This window comes from Camelus dromedarius, chromosome 11 (genome assembly GCF_036321535.1).
Source record: "Camelus dromedarius isolate mCamDro1 chromosome 11, mCamDro1.pat, whole genome shotgun sequence".
Lineage (NCBI taxonomy): Eukaryota > Metazoa > Chordata > Mammalia > Artiodactyla > Camelidae > Camelus > Camelus dromedarius.
The window spans coordinates 13,395,466-13,418,118 of record NC_087446.1 but is presented as its reverse complement, the minus strand read 5'-3'; the positions used below and the strand labels follow the sequence as shown (position 1 = coordinate 13,418,118).

The following is a 22,653-nucleotide window of genomic DNA, read 5'->3' as shown; positions in this document are numbered from 1 at the left end:
AGACCGTGATGGGGGAGAAGCAGTTTGGAGGTCAGGAAAGTGCTGATCTGGTTTTGTTTCCATTCTAAATAAAGTAGGAATGTGACCACGATCAGGTACTCAGTGTCCCTTGACCTCATTTTCCTCAAATAAAGGGAATTGAACCACATGATCTGTAACTCTGTACCATAGAATTCTGATTCTGGACACATTGGAAGTTGAAAAACTTACTCTCAGATATCAGTTCATTCAGATAATCATATATGCATATACGGAAGACGTATCTGTAAAATATGGGCAGGAATGTGAAAGGACATAAGAGGGGTGAAGGTAAAGAAATGCTCTGAAGGTTCAAAAGGCTTCTTGAAGGAGGTACCATTTTGGCTGGGCGTTGCCCCATGTGCCCTGTCCCCACTGCTTCCATCTCCCTTTCCCTGTTCTATTCTTTTATGCATCTTGTATTCATCTGTTCTATGATGTACATTTCACCACCAGGCATATTGTTTGTGTATTTGTTGTTGGACTTTCGACACTAGAGAATGTAACCTCTGAGGTGATGGGGACTTAACTCTTCGCAGTATCTCTAGGGATACTGCTGGACAGGGACCGGCACGCAGTCGGGGCTCAGTAAATATTTGATGAATGAATGAATCCGTGGATGAATGAACACACAAACTCAGGTCTGATTTCTTTCTGTCTTCTTTTTTTAAATTGAAGTATAGTTGATTTACAATGTGATGTTAGTTTCTGTTGTGCAGCATAGTGATTCAATTTACATATATATATGTTCTTTTTCATTATAGGCCATTACAAGATATTGAATATAGTTCCCTGTGCTATACAGTAGGACCTTGCTTATCTATTTTATATATAGTAGTGTGTGTCTGCAAATCTTAAACTCCCAATTTATCCCTCCCCTCCCTCAGGTCTATCTGATTTCATTATTCGTATCCTGTTTGCCTACTGACCAGGTGACCACCCTGTTTCTCCTTGAAAACATCCTTCAGTCAGCCCTACTGTGGTCAGCCACTAATTGGCACTTAAATAAATTGGTTTTCTTTTCAGAATCAGCATTCGGGCTTTTACCCAGCTGTTTGATGAGGACCTGAAGGAATTCACAAAGCCACTCTATTCAGACACATTCTTCTCTTTGCCTATCACCACTGAGTCAGGTAAGGCGACCCTTTCCACCCATCCACAGTCTACCAAGCATCACATCACCTACCTACAAGAGCCTCTAGTGGGGAGATCTGCAGACTTGGCTGACAGCGGAGGGAACACTTATTTTCTCGCTGGGAACTTAATCTTTATGTGGTCATGGGTTGGTGTGGATTAGAAGAACTACACAACTTCTATAGGAGAATGGACTGAAAGGCGATTAATCTTGGAAAGAAGTTAGAAGTACCAGATCTTTTTCCTGTTAAAAGTGATTTAAAAAAAATTGTAGGTGGAACACATTGAAATCAAAAGCTGGCACAGGTCAAAATAGAAGCAGGCCCAAAAAGCTTTCAGTCTTAAGTGGACGTGTGTGTATGAAATATACACATAGAAATGCACAGAACAAACAGACTAGAAGAAAAAAAACATCAAATTATTAACAATGAATATCTCAAGCAGTGGGATTGTAGGTGATTTTTTTTTCCTTTTGCTTTCTATCTGTTACTTTTATATGATAAAAAAATGTTAAAGGGCTTTACATAAATTTATGAAAGAAACTTCTCTAGTGTGTTAGAGGGAAAGCCTGAGTGATAATAGTAGCTAATATTTACTGTTCACCTTCTCTGAATTCTCCTGTAATAAGGGTTCTAGGGAGATAGGGTTTCAGTAGGGCTCTTGCTGGTTCTTTAACACTAATTTCCTTCCCCACCTGGGTTTGTTGTTTCCGTCTGGATCATTGTACTTAGAATAATTTATCCAATCCCCACTACAGCCTTTTGAGGTAGACACTGTTATCATACCCATTTTAAAGGTGAGGATTTGAGACACCAAGAACTGATGTAAACTTGCCCAAGATAGCAGAGCTGGGGTTCTGGCACTTTATCTGCCTAAACCCTTAACCTCTGCTCTGCACTGATTTGGAATATTTCCAACACGCCGAGAATGGCATTAGTTTTTAGCACATTGTCTGTTGATAGCATTATCTGCCCCAGCCTTTCCCTGTAGCCAGTCTCCCACAATGCTTTGTCTCAGGAAGTTCTTCTTTATAGCTAAAACAGTCTCTCATGCTGCATGACAAAAGATGACTCATCCTCACAAACGTCTCATCTATTTATGTCAAACATAGGGATAATCTCCCACTTTTCAAACCAAAAAGGAATCAGAACACAGTTAAGAGGATTTAGCTGTGTTTGCTTCTAATTTAATGTCAAGTAAGGGATTTGTAAACACAATTCTTCCCTATGGGAAATATTGTTACACAACAAAAATTGTCCAGTAAAGGAAGATAATAAATATATATTTTTAAAAAAGACTATTAACCGCATTAAAAGGAAGATGATTGTGTGGATTTGAGTCTTGAAAAGCAACGTTAAATAACAAATCCAAGGGCTTAAAATGCAACTTCAAAAATGGACTACTCTGTAGACCTAGATGTGAAACTAAAATAATCAAACTTTTTTTTAACATTTTTTATTAAGTTACAGTCATTTTACAATGTTGTGTCAAATTCCAGTGTAGAGTACAATTTTTCATACATGAACATACATGTATTCATTGTCACATTTTTTTTTCGCTGTGAGCTACCACAAGATCTTGTATATATTTCCCTGTGCAATACAGTGTAATCTTGTTTATCTATTCTGCATATGCCTGTCAGTATCTACAAATTTTGAAATCCCTTTTAAGAGAAAACATAAGAGTAAATCTTTATGACCTTGAGTTAGGAAATATTTTCTTAGCTGCGACACCAAAGACACAAGCAACACCACCAACAAAATAGACAAATGCAACTTAATCAAAATTTAAAACTTTTGTGCTTCAAAGGATACCATGAAGAAAGTGAAAAGACAACCACAGAATGGGTGAAACTGTTTACAAATCATATATCTGATAAGTATCAGGTATCCAGAACATGTAAAGACCTATGACAACTCAGGAAGAAAAAGACAAATCACACAATTTAAAAATGGGCAAAGGATGTGAATAGACATTTCTCCAAAGAAGACATACAAACATCCAGTAAGCACATGAAAAGATGCTCAACATCATTAGCCGTTAGGGAAATGCGAATCATAACCGCAACAGGGTACCACGTCACGCCCACTAGAGTGGCTCTAATCAAGAAGGCAACAACAAATGTCCGCAAGGATGTGGAGAAATCGGAGCCCTCCTCCATTGCTTGTAGAATGGAAAATGGTGCAGCTGCTTTGGAAGACAGTTTGGCCGTTTCTCAAAATGTTAAGCCTAGAGTTACCATCTAAGCCAGCAATTCCACGCCTAAGTATATACCCAAGAGAAGTGAAAACAAAAACTTGTGTATGAAGATTCATGGCAGCATTATTCATAATAACCGAAAAAATAGATGTTCATCGGTGGCTGAATGGATAAACAGAATTCCACACAGTGGAATATTATTCAGCATAAAAAGGAATGAAATGTTGATCCATGTTACAACATGGATGAACCTTGAAGACATGCTAAGTGAAAGAAGCCAATCACAAAAAAGCACACATTTATTGCTTAATTGACATGAAATGTCCTGCGTAGGCAAATCTGTGAAGACAAAGTCGATTAGTGGTTGCCAAGGTCTAAGTAGAGGGAATGGAGAATGACTGTTAGGGGGCATGGGGGTTCTTTTGGGGGGGGGGTTGATAAAAATGTTACAAAATTGAATACGGTGATGCCCGTAAAACTCTGTGACTATACTAAAATCGCTGAGCTGTACAGTTTAAATTGGTGAATGGTATGTATGTGAATTGTATTTTGATAAAACCATTTAGCTCAAGTGGTAGAGCGCGTGCTTAGCATGCACGAGGTCCTGGGTTCAATCTCCAGTACCTCTTCCAAATATAAATAAATAAATAAACCTATAAACCTAATTTAATTAAAAAACAAACAACAAAATTTTCAAAAATGGGCTACCTTGTTCCTAAACCCCTAGTGGCAACATCAGACCAGATAAGAAAAATGGGATTTCATTAAAATAATTCCAGGCAATTCACCGGATTTGCCAGTTTCCCAGATGCCATATAACATGTTTCTTACAAGTGAAATAGCATATTTACCTTGGTGGCAAACTGCTAGCCTTTAATCTCAGGCGCCCCACGCTTTACATACAAGCGCAAACGAAGTCCCAAACTCCTTTCTCAGCGGAACCCCATTAACTTCAAAAGTATAACGACCAATGTGCCGTTCCAGGGCAGTTCCTAGGGAGACGGGTTTCAGTGGGGCTCTCACTGGTTCTTCAGCACTGATTTTCTTTCCCACCTGGGTTTGTTGTTTTCGTCTGGATTGTTACAGAGCCTTTGTTTGGAGTTATCGAAGGTGTGAGTGCGGGTCTCTTCTTAATTGGCATGCTGGTGGCTGTCGCTGCCTTATTCATCTGCAGACGGAAGGCCAGGTGAGCACAAACGTCCGTTTGGTGGTTGGGTCCACGACTTTAAAGATGTGACTGAAAATGCCCTTTAGCCTGAAAAGGAAGAAGGGAAAATCATTGAATTTCTCCAGGTTAAATCACCTCTGTGTCTCAAGAAAATAATCAACCCCTAAAACCATGACTCACTTTTTTCAGCCTGTCTGCATACCACGGATGAATTGTGCCCTTCCCAAATGACTGAGGGGCCATCTGTAGCTGCATTTGAATGTGAAATAGCTCCTTTTGCGTGGGGAGAAAAAAAGAATCGTGTGTGTGGTTCAGTTACCTCACGAAGACAGAGATGTCTGTACATTGTGTCAGAAAAGCCCAAATGCTTTCCTGAAAGATGCTGACAAGTACGGTTGACGTCACCCGTTTGCAGCTCATCTCTGTCATGCTAAGTTAAGGAGGGACCAAAACCAGCTCAACGGCATGTGGCCCCAATGCCAGGCCCTCTTCTCTTAGGGAATTTCTTTTCTTTGGCACATCATCCTCTCTCTTGCCGTCGTGTCTTGCATGTCTAAGGTTTACTGTTTTTCTTTCCCCCTCAAGGAAAGTTTTATTGAGAGTGTGGGAAGTGATTATGACCTGTAGCCAAAAAACAGAAGACAAATCCTCAGCTATTGCAGAGAGCTGTTTCTGAGTGGGAAAAATCTATTTCTTCTTTATTTTCTTCCTCCCTCCTCCCTCCCTCCAAGAGAGGTTGGCTGAGTATAAACTGTACAAGAATACTGAAAAACCCCTATTTGCACCAACACGCCCAGCCTTAACCATAAATGGAGACATTTGTTTAAATTATTTCACAGTCAAAATATAAATCCTCACCCTTGTGTTGCAGCCACGGTCAAGAAAGGCCCTCTGCCCGCCTGAGCATCCGCCGGGATCGACCACTGTCTGTCCACTTGAACCTGGGCCAGAAAGGGTGAGAGCCACATTTCCCTTCCCTGCATTTACTGAAAGATGGGTGGATGGTGGTGTGTGAGATTTGCTAACGAGATCTTTCTTCTCTTGGCTTCCCTTCCCAGGCACCGGAAAACTTCTTGGTAAGAGAGAGAACTCATTAGTGACTGTGTGATCTGCTTTTGAAATATCACTGGGGCTGGGTGTGGCATTTTCCCTTTTTCTTCAGTAATTTGCTTTGCTTTCTGTTACGTGTTTACCAACAGCCCAATAAAAGTCAATCAGTTTGAAGGACACTTCATGAAGTTGCAGGCAGACTCCAACTACCTTCTGTCCAAGGAATACGAGGTACTGCGTCTCTTTCACACCCCGGTCCTTAGCAGACGTCCCTCTCAGCCTTTCCTGTAGGATCACAGGCTGACGGCTCAGGTGTTAGGATGACACTTCAGGTCTCGGCTGAGTGTCGCTTTTTGCCTGAATCCACTCCCTGCACAATACACCAGCGAGCCCAGAGGCCAGTTTGATCTCCAGCATAGCACAACCAACAAAGTGCTGCCTGGATCAGATGGGAAGAAAGAATGAACCCACTTCACGTGCAAACTTAAGCTGTCAGTTATTTAACCCGGCCTTTTGCTTGACTGGGAGATGGTGCAGTTTGGTGAAAAAAAAGCCCCGGGCTTTGGATGCAGTTCCCAGCTTTCCCAACTGTGTGAGCCAGGGCAAGTGAGTTATTCTGTCTGACCTTATCTGTAAGATGGAGATGAAACTCCCTTCCGTGGGGCTGTTGTGGGAGGTCAGAGCTGATTCATGGCGCCAACTACAAGCCATTCCTGTCACAGTAGCTGGTGTCACAGATTCGCATATTAGTGTGTATATCAGGGACTGTATCCTGCTTCCCATTCTCCACCTGCAAACTTATTTTTTTGACCGAGTAGGACTTAAAGGACGTGGGTCGAAACCAGTCATGTGACATCGCGCTCCTGCCGGAGAACAGAGGGAAAAACCGTTACAGCAATATATTGCCCTGTGAGTTTTGTGCTGCAGTCTGTAATACTGTCTTCCTCTAGCCGTTACTTCCCTTTTCCAGGGATAAAATGGGGCTTACAAAATAGGGTGTAGCTGGATATGGGTGATCCGGGGCTCGGAATGTCATTAATAAGAGATGACTTGGGTGTGATTGCACTTCCCTCCGGGGGGCAAACAGCCAGTTGAAATTCTGGTTATGAGAGGCCTCTGATGCTGCTGACATTTTGCCATGGGGTCCCCCTGCTTCTCCTTGGAGGCCTCCGAGCAGTAAGGGCCACCCTAGGTTTACTGAAGTCTTCTAGTTAGCAAGTATTCTATATATAATTTTTATTCTCCTGACCCAATTAGGTGAGGCAATAGAAGGTCATTTTTCTGGACTGTATTGGTTCCAGTAGCGAAAGAGAGCTGGCTGCTCCATCAGGCAAATGTCCTAGTCTTACAAAAGGAAGCACAGAGGGGGCTTCAAAGAGCATTTGGCTTGTCTGTGTGTTTGTGAGCCACCAGAGGCAAGTTAGTTATCCTGTCTCAGCCTCGTCTGCAAAATGGACATAAGCCCCTCCGTGGGCTGTTGTCGGGGGTCCGAGCTAGCTCACCTCAAATACTAAGCATTGCATAAACAGTAGAAAAATCACCCCGAGACTCAGTAACAAATCTCTCTCAACAAACTTCCTTCCAGACGATGCATCTCGAGTGAAGCTGTCCAATGTGGATGACGACCCGTGCTCAGACTACATCAACGCCAGCTACATCCCGGTAAATGGGCCATGGGGCAGTGGAAACTGGGATGAGGCTTCAGTGGGTGGCTCTGCTGGGGACATCTCACCTCTGACACGCTCCCACTGATCTCAGATCTGGAAGCAGATCAGTTTTAGAAGACCAGGTCTGATGGCCACAAAATGCAGGCTGTCCAATCCGATCGCTCCTAAGGCTTGTTTTGTTTTGTTTTTTACTTTTTTTTTTGAAGCCATTTTTGATAATGGCTGTAGTCACACAAGATTATAATGAGCCCAGGAGGCATTTTCAAAGGTCAGTTTCTCTCTGTAGCCCTTAGCTCAGAACTGAGCTCACTAAGGAGGCTGGACTGCCACTGCTAAGGCTGCCCAGCTGGGGAAGCTGATTCCAAGTTATTTGGATTTTTGAAAACCACAGACACAGCTCAGAGGTTGTGTCAAGCCCTTTGGGCTTGGATTCTGGCTAGCATCTTGCCAGCTTTCTGCAGCACACAACAGTGGAAAAGCTTTAAGGTCAGACAGACCCAGGTTTGAATCCCATCTCTGCCCCTGGCTGACTCTGGGACCATGGGCAAGTTATGTCACCTCTTTGGAACTCTATTTCCTTTTCCCTCTAAAAATGAGGATAATAATATTTACCTCAAATAATCCTCCACTCACTCATCAACACTGTATAGTTAAGTACTAACTGTATGTCAAACACTGAGCTGTGTATGGGGATGGGGCAGATGGAATCCTGACCCTCAAGGAACTCTTAGCAGAGCTGGGGCATCAGAAAGCGACCAGACAGTGGCCTTGGAACAGGCTGAAGCAGACCTTCTCCACCTTTCATAGACATCCACGTCATCTGGGGGTCTTGCTAAAATGCAGATTCTGACTCAGCAAGGCTGGAGCAGGACCTGGGGTTTGTGTTTCTGACAGGCTCCCAGGGGATCCCCCACGCTGCTGGTCTGAGGACCACTCTCTGAGCAGCAGGAGGCTAGAGGTTGCCGTGGGAGCTTCTGGGAGGATAACATCCTCCAGCAGAGGGAAAGATGAAGGGGGGCTCGGCAGAGCAGGCAACGTGCTGTGACTTGGAGAATAAGGATTAGCCAGAGGAGAGGCAATATTTGGATGGGCTGGGCCGGGTTGAGGGAGCAGAGGTGACATAGGGTCGGGGCCATAAGGAGAGGCAAGGAAAGAGAGAGAACTTCAGCTGGGATCTGCAAGTAATTCTGTATTGCTGGAATGCAGGATGAGTGGGTGAAAATAACCCAGCTCGAGGAGTTGCGGGTACAGTTAAACAAAATCTGTGCGAGTCCTGACCCACGGCCTGTTATGGGGTAGAGGTCCAGTAAGTGGTGGTTTCTCTTCCCTTGAGTTTCCTTTGTATGGGATCCCTTCCCAGCATCCTAGTGTCAGTTACCCAAAGTGACCGAAACTCTTCTGCGTGAAATAGGAAAAGAGCCTGAACAAAGTCAGTCCCTCAGGCAGTACCCCACACACACACATACTACACATTAACATACACACACACACACGTATGTATACTCACACACACGCACGCACGCACACAATTGAGACCGAAGTGTTTTCTAATTATTTATTTCTAAATAAACCCAACCTAACAGAAAAGAACTTTTACAACAGTTCAGTGTCCCGGCCTTTGTCCTTCCTGCTCTCAAGCCTTGACACTTGTGTTACTATCTTTTTCTCAAGTCAGGGGCCTGGCAGAGACTTAGCACATCACCTGCTCTGCAGAGCTAAGCCTTTGTCTGTAGTTCCGAAGAGGCCCATTGTTTCTGACTCTCCGTATTGTAAACTCATCGCAGGGCAACAACTTCAGGAGGGAATACATCGCAACTCAGGGGCCTCTTCCCGGCACCAAGGATGACTTCTGGGAAATGGCGTGGGAACAGAATGTTCACAACATCGTCATGGTGACCCAGTGTGTCGAGAAGGGCCGAGTGAGTAGACTGTCTTCCTGCCGCCCCGTCTTTGCTCGCCACCGCCTGGATGGACTTTTACTCCCATCCCCATCAAAAGTTAAACCCCACAAATGCCAAGGAGGGACCATGTGAGAACCCTGTTAGTGAGTTAAACCCCTCGGTTACAAAAGGCTCCTTAGTAAACCCAGATGATGCCCAGTTCTGATTCTGGGTCTGAAGTTTCGGTCAAAGATGTTTCCATTGGACGTCTGGAATTATCAGAAGTGCCTGTGACACAGAAGGATGACCTGGCCTCTTGCCTGCTCATCCTCCGTTATACGGGGAGGAGAGAGACGTTCCAGGGTCCCTGGCTCTGGCCCTACTTTCAGGAAAAGAGTAAGTGAACTTTTTGGCTGTGTCTGTGGACACACAGTAAAGTAGTCACCTGGACCAGCTAAGCAAACCGCTTGAAATAGCATTTATAATCTTCTACTTTAGGTAGTTACTTTGAGGATTAAAAGATAGATTACATGAAGTGCTCGGTATTTGTGCTCAATAATTATACATTCACAGTCTTTTTGCTCCTGCCTCCACCTGTAAATGTGTGCTTTGCTAAATGTTCTCTTCAAAGACCCCTTGGCACATGGCACTGGTTGCAGGTCAGGACAGCGATACTGAAATATAAACAGAAAAGGGCCAGGGAGACGGTGCCGTCCTCCTCCCAGCTAGATCTTTCTTCAGGAAAGAAAATGAGAAATTGTAAGACATGGTTTATACACTAATGGAATTGAAATGCTGAGCAAGTCAACAAAAACTCAAGCCCTGGAACACTGAAAGCCTGGAAGGAAAATGAATCCAAAGGGTGGGGGGTTTGGCTCCTTGCATGATGTCTCTCCTGTACTCAGGGCGCAGACCCAGCTTCAGCCCAGGCCGTGAGCAGGTTAATGCAAAGCAGACGGTCAAATTGCTTTAGCAGCTGATCCTGGACTCCAACTCAGGAAGACATTTCGAGGAGGGCAAGTCCAGTTTCATGGAGGAGGCTCATTTCCGGACTCACTTTTTTTTTTTTTTTCTGCCTGTCTTCCTCCAGGTCAAGTGTGACCATTACTGGCCGGCGGACCAGGACTCCCTCTACTACGGGGACCTCATCCTGCAGATGCTCTCGGAGTCCGTGCTGCCCGAGTGGACCATCCGGGAATTTCGGATATGCAGCGTACGTTCATTTGCTTGACTTAACATCCCAGCGTGGGAAGATGAAGGACACCCGTGAATCCCCTTTCGGCTGGTTCCCGCTCCCGCAGTCTCACCCCTAGGAATCCCTGCATGGGTGCGGTGGTCACAGAGGAGGGTTTGCCCTGGCCGGTTCCTCTTACCACCCTCTCTGCTCGTACAGGAGGAACAGCTGGACGTACACAGACTCATCCGCCACTTCCACTATACGGTGTGGCCAGACCATGGAGTCCCGGAGACCACCCAGTCCCTGATCCAGTTTGTGAGAACTGTCAGGGACTACATCAACAGAACCCCGGGGGCCGGCCCCACCGTGGTCCACTGCAGGTACTCGGCCACCCGGGAGCCTCGAGAAGCGCATAAGCGTGGAATCTGGTGGGCGGAGGATGCGTCTGCCCACCCAGCCCGCTCGGTCCCAGAGGGTGTCCTCACGCTCTGTTCTGCCCATCGCTCCCCAGCCTCACTCCTTTGCACTTTCTTCACCTCCCACCTCCCTCTCCCTCTCCCTCTCCCTCTCCATCCTTCTCTCCCTCTTGCTCTGTCTCCTACAACCCCAAATGCAAAGTCCTTATGTGACTCTCATGTCCCCCGTAATTAAGCCCCATCTCACCTCCCCTCACCCGACCCAGCATGTGAGTTCCGAGAAACTCCCCTCCCAGTCTAGCAGGAGGAGACTGCTCACGCCTGTCCCTGCCTCCTTGGAGTGTCCTTCTCTCTCTCCTCCACCAGTATAAACCCCAACCATCCTTCAAGATTCCTGTCGACCTTCCGCCAGGTCGAGGCAGCACTTGCCCTCTGTGGCACCCAAATCTGTTCTTAAATTTCTGTTCTCTCCTTACTGCTCTTTGCTTCAGTGGGTCCGTCCATGAAGTCAACCTAACAAGCAGCCTCCCTCGCTCTCTCTCTCTCCCTGGGGAGCCTGGTGTTTGGCTAATTAATGTTTGCAGCAACACTTTGATAGCCTGAACTGAAGGGCAGTAATAAAGAAGGAGCTGGGAATTGCCACAGTAAGAGAAATGTCAGACAGCCTCATTTTCTCCCAATCAGCCCAGCACCCTAGGAGCCCGGCTTTTGTATGTCTTTGGAACCCTGATGTTTTCAAAAAATAGGAATGTGAAACACTCAAGAGCTCGCTGCTTTCTGAAGAATGGCAGGCATTTTCACCCAAAACCACTGAAAAAAAAATGTTCCTCTTTGTCTTATAAACATGTGCATCAAAATGCCCAGTTTATGAGATCGCAGGGAGCAGTCTGACGATCTCTGGTGGAGCTGAAGGAGTTCGTATGCTGTGATGCAGCAGCTCCGCTCCGAGATACCCGCCCTCGAGAAACCCCCGCGCGTGTGCACGGCGATGTTCACTGTAACACAGTTCGTAATAGAGAAAAACTAAAAATGATCTCATTGTCTATCCGCAGAGAATGGATTAGCAATGATTTACAAACTCTGTAAAGGAAATCAGCTCTACATGTAACCATGTGGAGAAATCTCAGAACCCAACATTGAGTAGAAAAGTTGGCAAAAGGATTTACCATCTTAGCAAATGTTTGAAACATTAAATGAATGTATTGTCTGTGGACTTACATGAATGTAGGACGAGTGTAAAAGCACGCAGGGAAGTGGTACACAGCGATGCAGAGCAGTACTCATTCCTGGGGGGAGGGAGCAGTGGAGGAAGGAGAACGATGGGAGGCTGGAGCACATTGAGAGAGAGGAGGAGTCTTTAGTCTCCTAGAACTCGGAAGGGAAAAGAAAGGTTGGGTGCTGTCCAGAAAGGCCAATTGAATAACAAGGCTCAGATTTTACTTCTCTCTCTCTTCCAGTGCCGGTGTGGGTAGGACTGGGACCTTTATCGCATTGGACAGAATCCTCCAGCAATTAGACTCCAAAGATTCAGTGGACATTTACGGAGCAGTGCATGACCTAAGACTCCACAGGATTCACATGGTCCAGACTGAGGTAAGAGTTACGGCTGAAGGACACAGACCACCTGGTCTGTCTCCCTCCCCTAGACGTCCAGGGCTGTAATGTGACAAGAGGAAATGACTGTGACTCATGAGGAGGAAAAAGAGAATTGAATAGCGATGTCGTACAGGACTTTTCATCTTAAAACAAATGTCAGTGACCTTGAGGATGCTGTGTGTCCTTCACTGAACTGGTTGCCCATCTTCTTTAGGTGGGTAAAAAGAGACGTGGATTTTTTTTTTAATCAGTGTATTAACACAGGGAAAAGCCAGCTAGTTCTTCCTAAAGATCACTTTAAGGTAGGCTGGTGCTTGAGCACAAGAACTTCAGTTAGTGAAGAGGAAACAGATTCTAACCTCTTCTCTCCTCCAGCTCACCCCAGCTGCACCCCCACTTCTGGAGACACCAAAGAGTGGGCATTAATTATGAAGGATAAAGGCTTCCATTTATACAGTCATTTGATATTTACAGGGCATTTCTAAGCATGTTATTTCATTAAATTTTCACAAAAAAACAGAGTAGTATTTTCCATTTCCAGGCTAGAAAACTGAAGTTCAGAGGCTGAAGGGCTTTGCACAGCTATGAAGTGGCTGAGCTGAGACTTGAACCCTGTTCCAGAGAATCACAAGCCTTAAGCCCCAAGTCCCCTGCCCCACCGCCTCAGAGTCAAACCCATGTCCCCATACGGACCAGCTCTGTCACTCGCCTGCATAATTAATTGCCTTACCAGGTCCAAGTTCTCTTACTTTTGTGCTTCCCAAGTAGCTCTGCAAAATCCTCTATTAAAGAAAAAAATAATCCCATGGTCAAAGAGGTGAAAAGTTCTCTGTGCTACCACATCCCTTCTTAGAGTCCCAGGACACATGACAACCATGCAGGTGGCTGTGCTCCACAAAATGGAGACGTCCCGCAGCAAGGCTCCCTTTAAGCTCTGTTGAGCCCACCATTTCCAAAACCACCTTGACCCTCGGATCCTTTTCACATGCAGCGCATATTAATATCCTGCAGGTCCTCATATTCTGTAACACTTTTGGGAAAACACTGTTGTCACTGCCTCCTGCAGGCAGTGCCCACACCCAGGATCTTCCATCACCGCCACTGTCCTGGGCTAAGTACTTCCATTATAACAATTATGACACTATTTTTAAAATATTTTGTTATGGAATTTTTAAAGATACATAAATAGGGAAAATAGTATAATGAATGTCCATTTACCCAAACCCCAGCTTCTACAATTAACAGTATTCTGTGTTTTTTTAACCTTCACATCCTACATGCATGATTCCCCTACCTCATGGTCTCATTGCAATATTTTAAAGCAAGTCCTACTTATAACATCATTTTAGCCTTAAATACTGTGTATTTAAATATATATATTATATATATTTTATGGACTATATTTTGATATTTTATATTCAATATATTTAACATAGTATTAATAATATTACATATTTTATTACATATATATTTTTACAATTATATATATATATTTTATAGTTAAGGACTCTTAAAAATCATGACCACAAGACCATTATCATACCTAATAATTTTCATCACAATCCCTTAAATTGTACAGTATCTAGTCAGTGTTTAAATATCCCTAATTATCTCAAAAATTACTTTCTATACTTGGTTTGCATTAGAATTCAAAGTCCATACATTAATTTGGTGAAGTCTCTTTTAATTTTCTTTTAATCTATAATAACCCTCCCTCTGCTTTGTTTTCCACGCCGTTTGTTAAAGAAACCAGTTCACTGGCTCCGTAGATATTCCCACATTCTGAATGTGGCTGACCGCTTTTTCATGGTGGTAATGTGTCCCTCTGTTTCCCATAATTTCTGTCAGTGGGTCATTAGATCTAGAGGCTCCATTAAACTCAGGTTCCTTTTTACCACCACGCGCACTTCCTGTCTGTGCGTCTCCTTCCATGCTGCTGGAATTGACAATGACCCTCCACTAGAGTGTTTCCTGTCCACCTTGCGCTCAATGGGTTTGGCAGCCTCTGGTGGCCGCTGCCTGGCTCTGTCCTTCCCTGAAGGGCTGCAGAATCACCCCCACTGCACCACATTTGTCCTCCGTCAGCTCGTTCCACGAGACTGCAGTTCTTAGCGGGCAGGAGCTTGTTTCCCTTAGCTCTAGCCTCACTATTTTTTAACTATTCAATGAATGAACAAATATCCTACAGTTATGTTGCTACAAAGCCAGCATCAGCGTTTCGTTATTCATTTATTTTCATTTCCACAAACTCAAACCATACTTAATGTGTAGTTTGGAGGAGAGGAAATGATCACATTATAAATAATCTCAAGGTGGGTGCGTGGGTGTAGGTGTGGCCGGATGGGGGTGTGTTCAGACTCCCTCGCTATTGTCAGAGGCTTCTTGAGCCAAGGATCGCTTTTGTGCAGCTGCCCAGCGCTCTGGAGATGCCTTTTGGCAATGAGTAGGCGCCCCCTACTGTAAATATCACTGTCTGACTCCCAGAGCAGGGATGTCCTCCACTCCCATGGCTTCAGGAACCACGTCCCTGTTCGCGTTTCCTTAATCTCACTCTCCTTCTCCTGCATTCACCTAAATACCTGGCTCCCCGACAGTTCCACCTGACAGTTGTCTCATCTAAACCCAGAAACTACTCCAAACTGAACTCATTACCTTTCTTGGAAAAAACAACACAACAGAAGCATCTCTCCAGCTCTTGCTCCTTCCGGTTTCAGGGGAAAATGTTGCCATCCACCTAGCCCTCCGTCTGTTTGCTCAGGCTGGCGATCTGACTTCTGTTCCCACAGTCCCCACATTGGGGCCATCACTAAGTCCTGTCCATTCTGCCCAGCATCCTTCCCCTGGTTCTCGCCTCTCACCCCACTGCCGCTGCCCTCGCCCAGCCTTGCATCAGCTCTCACTGGGCCTCTGCAGCTGCCTCCTCGTGGGTCTCCTGACCCCCAGCTCCTGCCCTGACAAGGCTTCGTCACCACTGCCACCAACAAAGTTCTCTCTCCGCGTCAAATCCCTGCATCAGAGTCTTGGAAAGCTCTCCCTTGCTTTAAAATGAAGTTCGAATTCGCATCCTTGCGCACAAGCCTCTTTGTAATGTGGCCTCAACTTACTTCTCCAGTCTCAGGTCCTAATCCCGCCCACCCCACTGTTTTAGGGTCTGGCCAAATTAAGGAAGATTTCCCTCCCTGGGCCAGAAGCGACACTGATTCTTTTGATCACAATGAAATAAACATTGCAAGAAGACAGAAATTTTCTCCCTTTTTTTCTCTAACAAACAAAATCCTGGACGATATCCAGACATTATCTGCCTTGCTTTAAGGCTCTCTGAAGGTGGGTTCCTTCTACAGCCTCCGAGGCTCTGGCCCCAGACCTGGCCCGCTACTGAGAGCGAGAGCAGAGGGGCGGGATCCACGGCGGAGCCCCTGTGGGTGACAGTTCCAGCAGAGGAAGAAGGACATTCTGACCCCTTGTGTTACTTTCTGGGTCCAGAGAGTCAGCCTCAACTTTACCTTGTTTGGGATACAAAGCAGTGCAGGTCTTCACGAGTTTTGATAAATATATGAAAGAGCAAAAGGTTTCTAAACAAAGAGGCGTCAGACAAGGGATTTGCAAGTGTGTCTCTCCTTCTGGTCACCTGCCTTGGGGCCAGGTTGCAGCCTGACTCTGAGAGAGACACTCGGACGGAAGGATAACTTGTACAGAACAATAGGTGATAGTCCCAGTCCGTGGATCTCAACTATTCCCGTGAGAAGGAAACAGTGGGATGCTGTAGACTCAGTGCCCATTTAGGGGATTGTCCTAGGAGTTTCCCACGACCCCATGCACCCCACATTTTAACTACCCTAGACTGCTCGCACTTTCCAGAATATACATACACCTTCTTGTTATTTAAATCACTCGCGATGTCCTATCTCTTTGCTCAAATTCTTAACAAATGTCGCTTTTTCTAATACTCACCGCCCGCACCACCACCGAAAGTGAACTTGATGGCGTCTCGTGTGTGAAGCTTTCTACACAATTCTATCTTGTGTTTATCACCTTATAGCTATTTGTTCACATATCTGCCCCTCTGCTAAACTGTGCACTCAGAGACCATGAAAGGCTGTAAGATAAATATCATCTCATCCTGCAGCTAGTGGTGGAATTAAGTGGAACTGAGGCTTCCCCAGTTCGCTGGACAGAGAAAAAAACATGATCTTTTACATTTTGAAGTTCATCTTTTAGACTTTGTCTACTTTTCATTAAGAATTAAATGGAAGCACATTAACAATTTGAAGGTTTTAGTAGTTATCATTTTCAAAGGGGTGTTCTGTTGGGAAAAGAAGAATTTATATTTCAGACAAGGCAAATTAATGAATATTAACTGTTTTCAGAGCCCTTGGTGGATCACTGTTGAAGAATTTATTAATAAGGCATAGCACAGGGACTCTAGAGCTCATTCTCAGCCAAACTCTAAGCTGCCAAACTCTAAGCTCCCAAACTAATTTCACATCCCGATAGAATTGAAAATATGAATTACGCATCAGATGGGGGAAAACAGGGCAGCGTCAGTTAATAATTTGGCAGATTGTTTTCAAGATGACAGAATGACCGCCTACACTAAAAACCATCTCAGGATGGTACCCTCCTCAAATTTTCAAGATCAAGGTGTCATGAAACACTTACAACAAATGAGCTGAGTCTGTGAGCAGAAATGCAAAGACCTATTAACATTAACACAGGTCTCACTGATTGATTTGCTTCTGGGAAAGGTCCTAACTGAATGGGTACACCAGACCCACATTACGAGGTCCCATGAATGGACGACCAAGCGGGCTTCCAACCAGGGGCCGTGCCTAGTGCCAACCCATGAAAATAAATACTTGTCCACTTTTAAAGATCGTTGGTGAGGGAAGATCTTATGGTCTCCCTTTGTGTCTCAAACCTTGACAGCACTCACGCTGATCACACGGGTCACCCTAAACACAGGGTCCAGGAATGTTTATCCATATCCCTGTAATTGATGGCAACACAAAGTCTAACACAGACTTTCATGGTCAAAAGACGTTAGCTGTAGAGCAGACCTTGGCCTTCTTGTTTTATAGATAGGGAAACTGAGGTCCCCATCTAGGCCGGCTGGAGGCAGACTGAGAAGAGCCCAGGGTCCCTCCCATGGTGTGTTCTCCTCCCAACCTCTCATCTCCCTGGGCTGCAAGCAGAGATGTGTCCTTACAGAAGCCCGGGGCTGAGTGCTCAGGTCACACAGACATTCACTCCCTTACTAGACAGCTCCGACGGTAGGAAGGAAGGAAGGGGGCCCAGTGCACACGATTGGGGCCTGTGGCTGAGCTTCTGCTGTTAGTGGAGGTCTCCATGGTGTCCTTTCAGTCACCAGAACACTAGCTCTTCTATATTTTTTTCTATTTCCAAAGTAGTTAGTTCCCAGACAGCCGACAGGTGGGTCTGGCCTCACTGTCTCACCCTCCGTAGTTCTCTGCAGTCAGCCAGCACCTCTGAGATTCTTCTACGAGTCACACTCCGATGCTGTGAGAACCATGATGAATAAGTCCCATGGCGTCTGCTGTACACACCTCCTTTTTCTCACTGTACCCCCCCACCCCCACAAAAAGGGAACGAAATGACTTTCTCATTCAATAATGCAATGAAATTAGAATCCAAGAAAACTGATGGAGGGAAAAAAAAGCATGAAGTTTTAGGTCACACACCCAGGATTAAATCCGAGGGTCCCATTTCTTAGCTGTGTGACCTTGGAGAAATTACTTAACTACTCTGAGTCTCCCCTCATGTGGATAATTGTATCTACTATACTAAGTTGTCAAAATAATCAAATGAGACAATTCATGTAAAATGCATAGCACAGTGTTTGGCATTCATTTGTATAATTTAATAACTATTTGTGGAGGACCTACTATGTGCCAGAGTTGTAGGCACTCTAAATATGCATGCACATAAAAAAATGAATAAACCCCACCTTTCTGCCCATTACCATTATTCTCTGTGGTTTTAGAAAGTTGTCACTCTTCTACATACTAGAGGCCATTAGTGAAATGACGATCGAGAAGTTTGCTAACTGTATAGAATCCCACTACCCTTGATGTTTTGTGACAGTCCTCATCTTGCTTATGCTTGAGAACGTGCCTTCCTCTGACACGCCTCCTGCTTTTTCACAGTGTCAGTATGTGTACCTGCATCAGTGTGTGAGAGATGTTCTCAGAGCGAGGAAGCTACGGAGCGAACAAGAAAACCCCTTGTTTCCCATCTACGAAAATGTGAATCCAGAGTATCACAGAGGTAGGAGCTTACTTCACTAATTTATAGGTTTGTTTATCAAAATACAGTCGATCTGGAAACCGTTAAAAACCTCCAGCTTTTCCAACATGCCCTACCCCCCCCATCTCTTCTTCTGCCCAAAGGCTGCAAGGAAAGACCCTCACTGAGTGGCAACAGGGAAGAGCGGCAGAGTGGGGAGGGACCCCCAGAGTGGAGCAGAGATTTCACGTGGTATCTCTTCCTACCCGGCCTAGGATGCCCTCTGTTAAGGACTGGCCTTGACATTTCTGAAGGATAAGGCTCACTGCTAAGGAGGATGCTTTGAAAAAACTGGAAAGAAATATACCACAATAGTAAAACAAATTCTTCTGAGCAGTAAAATAGTATATGATTTTTCTTCCATTTTATGTCTAAATTTTCTAAAACAAGCATGTAGCATTTTTAAATGAAAAATTAAGTAGAAAAAAAATGTATCAACTTTATAAGGCACTGCTTTGGTGAGACAGTAATTACTTGGCACGCGAAGGGTCTGCATGCTTTTTCCTACTCAGGACCATCTTTACAATCTAATTTATCACACTGGCTAATTGCAAATTTGAAGTTACATTGTATTAGTTGTTTCTTACCAGCTAACAAATTACCCCCAAACTTAGCAGCTTAACTCAACATTTATTATCTCACAGTTCCTGTAGATCAGGAATTTGGGAAGGGTTTAGCTGAGTGGTTCTGGCCCAGGGTCTCTCATGAGGTTGTAGTCAAGACATTGGCCAGGGCTACAGTCATCTGAAGGCTTGACTGGGGCTGGACTGACCACTCAAGACTGCTCACTCACGTGGCTGTTTGTATAAGTCTCAGTTTTTTTGTCACATGGACCATATCCATCTATAGATCTTTTTTTTTTTTTTTGGACAAACAACATTTCAGAGCTATTTTATCTCCATTTCTAAATGCTCTTCCATTTTATTTAGTTCTCTGCACCCTCTATACCCCCCTACTTAGCCAGTATATTACATACTTAATAATCTGTAATGCACACATACATGAGAGGGCTGCTATTTAAAGGAGTTCTTTGTAAATCAGATAATCCTTTTGTATTGTAAATAATTACCCCCTAATTTATCTGTAGAGTAAATTAAGGTTTTGGCATGTCAGATTCTTTAAGAAGCTCCAGCCACCTATGGAGGTGGCTCTGGGAGCTTTGAAATTTCCTTTGTCTTGCTTTGGCTTATTTAAGTCTTTTTTAGAGTAGTCTTGGGTGCTCCTGAAAGCAGCTAACTATGGTATGTTTAGCTTCAGGCATCTGAAAATTAGGATTCAGGTCCTAGCTCTGGAGCTAACTAGGATTCACAAGCTGTGAAACCCTGAGTGAGTTACTGTGTTTCTGGCCTATGGGCTGATCTGTAAAACCAGAAGGGATAGACTGGAATCAGTCCTTTCCAATTGTAGTATTCCATGGCTCTGAATGCAGTGACCTGGCCCCTACAAGGGATGCTCTCATCTAAACCATCTGGAGCTTCTGCTAGTCTTTCCCATTTGTAATTTTCATAAGCACAACAGACAACTGTGACACACCCCACTGCAGCCTCTAATTACAGTGTCCTTCCTTTCAGATGCGGGCTATTCAAGGCATTGAGAATGCACCCGAGGAGCTCCTGGATAAAAACTATTCACTGTGTGATTTAAAAAAAAAAAACAAACAAAAACAGAAAACTTGCTTCATGCCCTACAGAGGTGCCAACTATTTCTGTTGATACTATGTATAATTTATTAATCTGGAGTATTTTAAAGAATTTATGTAATTTAAAGGTAATAGATATTATTGTACATAGTTGTATTTTGTAGTTTCTTCTGTAAATATATATATTTTCATAATGTTTAATATTAAGCTTTATATAATACTATTTTTCCACACTAAAGTGTTCATGGCTTGTTCTACATAAACTAATTCAACCTGTATGACAGGACGACTTGTAAAATGTGTATGGAGGTGGTTACAGAGACGGTCCCCTGGGGCCATGATTTTTACCAGATTTGATGCTTACTGGACAAGATACAGGGCACGGATGGACAGAGAGCTGAGAGGACAGCTGGCTTGGCTGCATTGCTGTCCTATGAATCTTAGGATCCAAAGATGATCCACATGCAACCTGGACAAATGTAACAGTCAAAGGAAGGGACTGGGGAGACGGGATTAAGCAGCGCCCGAGCCAGAGTCGGTGGTTGTGTCTCAGCTGGTCAGTCGGTCCCCTTTCTCCTGCCAGAGGTTCAAGCCAGCGTGGTCAGCTCAGGGGCCAGGGTTGCAGGTTTTGAGGGAGAACAATCCAAACAGAAGTGATGGGTTCCTTATGTCACAGCATGCCACCTGTACTCCCGACTGGGAACATAGAGCCAGCACGCAAAATGCCATCCATCCATGGCGACTGGAATCAGTGTCACTGCATTCACGGGGTGCCGTGTGGACGTGCACACCTGGACCGTGACGTGTGGGTTGGCTGCTGGACGCACGCATGTCTTCCTCTCATTGTTAGTGGCAAAGTCAAAACTGCCCCAGTCATACTTGGCTTTCCCAGTAGAAGAAGGTTGTGGTGCTGGGTTATACTCCTGATTGAAGGGCCTAATGTCAATATCTCTATAGAAATGTCCACAGACAGCATATATTGTTAATTAAAAAAAAAAAAAACATAAAACCCAAAATTCAGTGGTGCTTGTATAAGATTTTCCAAAAGCCTTTTTTTAGTAAATCTTTGAAGTCAGAGTATCGGGTAGTCACCTGAAGTTGTATTTCAAATAAAAGGCCCTCCAAACTCTGCCAAGTTGATCTTCAGTATGTGATGCCTATTTTCACTTTGACAAATTTCAGTGAGTCAGAAAATGGGTGTTGCCCTCCGCTAGGTCCAGTCCTGAGGGTCTTCCTGGGGAAAATTTGAAAGGCCTCAGGATGTTATCCACATGGCTGTTGAGTCAGGAATGTTTGTCTTTTTCTCACTGCAGATTTCTTTGTAATACACTTAAGCCTTCGAGATCAAGGCTGTTGATCTCACAGCTTCATTTGCAGAAAGAGTACATTTCTTTTCAAAGTGTGTATTTTTGCTACCTACCATGAAGTTCCCAAAGGAATATACTGGGTATAATTGGCAGAGTAATAAGAAATCACTTAACATATCTAAAATAGTTACTTATAGTTAAGGAAAGCTCCACCAAAGCAGGAAAAAATTCCAGGGCTATTTGAAGTTTACAGAAACAGGAAAAAAAAATCTTTATAAGAATGAATGCAAAGGTGATTCCAAGTTTTCACCGTATCATTGTGCTCAGTGCTCTTTGGAAATGACAGTGTTAGGCTTTGATCCTGTTTTAGATAACTAGGTGGATCCTCTAGAAATGAAGGAACAACATACATATAAATGCAGCAGAGGTACCACCAGGGAGAAAATAAAGGTCCAAGGTTTATGAGATGTGGTGTCTCTTAGGAGTAACTATCCCTACACTCAAAGGAAAAAGCAAAAAAGCAAAAAAGCAAAAAAAAAAAAAAAAAAATACAGAATTGTAAGCAAATGTTGCTGGGTGCAAATCACATTCATACATGGAAAGGAAAATTTGTTTTTGGCTTTTCATTCATTCAGAAAAGTTTTAGTCCATGCCTGCAACTTGCTAGGCACTGTCCTGGAAGCTGCAGTAGGGAGCCTGCATCACAGTCATAGAGGTAGGGTGGCTGTTACTGTTTTCAATTAAGCTAAGAGAGGGCCTCAGCGAGGCAGTGAAGTTACCCAGGCCACACACTGGAAAGCTCTGATGAAGCTTTTCTAGCAAATCACTGGACTGAAAGGAGAAAGCAACTCATTGCACAAACCAAGAATTAAAACCATAAAAAAAAAAAAAAACCCTATGCATCTGTCACAGTAAATAACCCTGGGGTGGAACCAGTGTCATGGAAATGGACATGACAAGAGAAAACTATGTTCTTTTAGTCTGACGCAGGACATATTTATTCCTACCCTGCACCTGTCTAATTTTAAATCTCCTTAGCAACAAATATTTCACTATCTTCCCTCCCACCACAACCAAAGGCTAAATACATAATCTAGTT

The 22,653-nt window shown here is 44.2% G+C and overlaps 1 protein-coding gene across 2 annotated transcripts in view; it reads left to right on the top strand.

The window, feature by feature from the left end:
* PTPRB (protein tyrosine phosphatase receptor type B) overlaps positions 1–22,450 on the top strand; it is a 108,726-nt gene extending 86,276 nt beyond the window's left edge. For both annotated transcript variants that reach the window (XM_031463127.2, XM_064491537.1), the window contains 13 exons: positions 1,045–1,151; positions 4,438–4,537; positions 5,391–5,474; positions 5,578–5,595; positions 5,719–5,800; positions 6,388–6,478; positions 7,155–7,231; positions 9,021–9,155; positions 10,207–10,329; positions 10,510–10,673; positions 12,167–12,302; positions 18,470–18,590; positions 20,180–22,450. In XM_031463127.2, coding sequence (XP_031318987.1) covers positions 1,045–1,151; positions 4,438–4,537; positions 5,391–5,474; positions 5,578–5,595; positions 5,719–5,800; positions 6,388–6,478; positions 7,155–7,231; positions 9,021–9,155; positions 10,207–10,329; positions 10,510–10,673; positions 12,167–12,302; positions 18,470–18,590; positions 20,180–20,202 — 1,261 coding nt within the window. In that variant the 3' untranslated portion in view covers positions 20,203–22,450. The remainder of the gene's footprint in view (positions 1–1,044; positions 1,152–4,437; positions 4,538–5,390; positions 5,475–5,577; positions 5,596–5,718; positions 5,801–6,387; positions 6,479–7,154; positions 7,232–9,020; positions 9,156–10,206; positions 10,330–10,509; positions 10,674–12,166; positions 12,303–18,469; positions 18,591–20,179) is intronic.
* Positions 22,451–22,653: the final 203 nt, after the last annotated feature.